Below are 2,757 nucleotides of genomic sequence, written 5' to 3' on the forward strand. Positions count from 1 at the left end.
TTGCTGCAGCTGAGAGACAACCTCCTCATGTTTCTGAAGCAGTTTTTTGTGTTGCCCTTCCTCCAAAACAATTTTTTTTTTCAGGTCTCCTATTTCAGCATTTATACTCAGGAATTTTCCTCTGGTCTCAGACAACTCTTTCTCTGCATTGAGAAATTGTCAATATAACACAAATTGCCTCCTCCATTTTCAAAGAACTACAGTATCTATTTTTAATAGTACTTCCATTCCAGCTTGCAAGTTAGTTTGGCAAGGGAAAAACAAACAAACAAAAACACCCCATGCAAAACAAACCCAGATCTTAAACCCATGTGGAAACTCCTCAAAATCTGCTCAAAGTACATCACTTGAAAATAATTTGAAGGGCAGGAATGTTTGGATCAAGCAACTAGCCTTCATCACAACAGCACTATGGCTGGGGAAAAACTAGATGATTTCCCCAAAGCTTCTTCCACAGAATACTAGCAGACAGAAGTCAACTGGTACAGAGAACTGAGCACCTGTCTCACACTGCAGAGTTGGGGGTGTTGGGAGAGAAGGGGTAAGGAGGTGAAGGATCCTTGACACATTGCCAATACCTCAATGAACCCGTGCACAAGCTGCTAACAGTGAATTCAGACAATATTATCCTGCTTCTCAGTGAAGAGAAAGGAACAAGAACTTCTTAGTGGTCGCCTTTCAGATTAAAGCCACTCCTACTATGCAAACTATTTTCATTCTATACTGTCTGCTTGAGTAAACCTCCATGGAAACACCCAATCAGACTTAATAGGGGTCAGACGTGAAGTCATTTCCCCATTGTTAAAAACATGTCCAGCTGTTTTCAGCTGGAGCTCAGAGACTTGACTTTTAACTTGGAACAAACCAGGCTAAAGTGACATTTTAGAACAAACCTATTGGAGATGATTTAAGATATGTCAATCATCCTACAGAAGGAAGAGCATACAAGTACTAAAACTTACCTTTTTCTTCTTGAAGCAATTGACACTTTTCATTAAGTTCTTTCATCAGTTTACATGATTCCTCTTTTGTTTTGAGGGTATCCCTCAGGATCTCAATATCTTGGTCTTTCTTAATCAGTGTCTCCTCCAGCTGAGCAATATCGGCTTTGTATTTCTCAGCAGTTTCTGTAACACTATTGTAGGAGAAAATTCAGGCACTTGTTACTACTAAATTTTATTTGTAAGTTTACACTTCAACCCAAAGGAAAAATGCTTAGGAGTGTTGGTTTCCAATAGAAAAAACTGCTTTCACCTACTTTTCCAAACAACTTTTTGCACTGTAAGACTGGTTTCCATGGACATAAAACTCTTCCACAGTATTGCTCAGCCCAGAAAAAGCACAGAGGCATTTAGAAAGATAATTAAAATAATATCTTACAATTACTTTCCATTGTGTGGAAAAATACCTGATTTCTTTTCCCTCCTCTACAATTATTGCCAAAGTTCTACTTCACCAGTCATAAGCCAGGCTTAGTTTTACCACCTTTTAACTTACCCCAGCCAACTTGAGAACAATTTGTTGTTACCTGAGCTCTGTGATGGATTCTAGGAGGTTTTCAGGGTCAGACTTTTCTACAACTTTCTCTCTCTCAGCAGACCTAAACCCAGGAAGTTTTTAGGATGGATATATTTAAGCAAATCCAGAGCTACACAGTAACACACACCTTTCATAATCCAGTTTAGCTGACAAACTGCTCTTGGCTCTACATGGGGATTCTACCCTCTTTTAATACTTGTTCCATATGGTCTCCTCATTTGCAGTAAAGATGCTGAGCCATATTCTGCCACAAGCAACATGCCACAAACATCATAATGCATAAACATAATGCAGTTGTTGTAGCAAATTATCACGTCCTCTCTTTGTGACGGGCACTACCTGCATTATCAGCTTTGTGTATTTTAACATTCCAGTTGTGCTGCAGTGCCAATCAGGCAAAACTGACCTAAAATAGAAGTTCATCCTTCAGAGGTCACCATCCTCAGCAAAAACAGTGCACTGTTCCTGTGCTGCAAGTGACATTATTTGGGCAGAACAGGAAGTGTTGATTTAGATCTCAGTCTCTATCTACACAGAGCTGCTGAAGCCAAGCCACTCTGCAGCTGCCTTTGTTCAGAGAACGTCCAGGACAAAGCAACTGGGAAGGCACCACAGTGGCTCTTCAGTGCCACTCTCTGGAGAACACCCACGTGTCCAGGGAATCTGTGTGAAATGCCTGGCTGCTGAATTAGGATTTCAGCTCCTGCTCTAAAGCTTTTTCATTCTTGCTTATTCCTAACTTAGTAGCCTAAAGAGCCAGAAGTATCCAATCCACATGAATGGCTTGCTCCGAGATGAACAACAGTTCTCAAGACTTATGTCTTCCCTCCCCATCCCATACCCAAGAAAATCCCACCCATACCACACTGGAAGACAAAGGGTTGAGATGGTACAGTCTGTCTTTTGGAAATACTCTGAAGGAACAATGTTTTGTATGGTCATTTTATAAGAACACAGCAGTTCTTACAAGTTCATTCCACCACATTTTTTCCAGGTTACCAACACTGATAATGTCTGTTCCTTCTCAGCAGGGATACAGCCCCTGTTTTGCTTACTCTGAGAGATAAGCTGTAAGCACAGTTAGATGGAATCTTGTCAACCAAGTCAATTCCCTTCTTACTACTTACAGTTTTTCTTCTAACTGTGCTACTTTTCCTTTTGAATGTTCTACATTCCTTTGCACTTCACTTGCAAAGCAGGAAAACGTGGAAATGAAGC

General features: G+C 40.5%; 1 protein-coding gene across 1 annotated transcript; it reads right to left on the reverse strand.

Moving 5' to 3' along the window:
• Positions 1-21: 21 nt before the first annotated feature.
• Positions 22-1,600, reverse strand: LOC113980985 (hyaluronan mediated motility receptor-like; the record flags this gene model as incomplete). The annotated part of the gene is made up of 3 exons (XM_027708224.1): positions 22-143; positions 963-1,135; positions 1,529-1,600. Coding segments are annotated over 3 exons (367 nt in total), but the record flags the coding sequence as incomplete, so codon positions are not given.
• Between the last annotated feature and the right edge of the window lie 1,157 nt (positions 1,601-2,757).

The sequence above is a fragment of the Neopelma chrysocephalum genome, unplaced genomic scaffold (assembly GCF_003984885.1).
Source record: "Neopelma chrysocephalum unplaced genomic scaffold, ASM398488v2 Primary Assembly neopelma1_95778, whole genome shotgun sequence".
Lineage (NCBI taxonomy): Eukaryota > Metazoa > Chordata > Aves > Passeriformes > Pipridae > Neopelma > Neopelma chrysocephalum.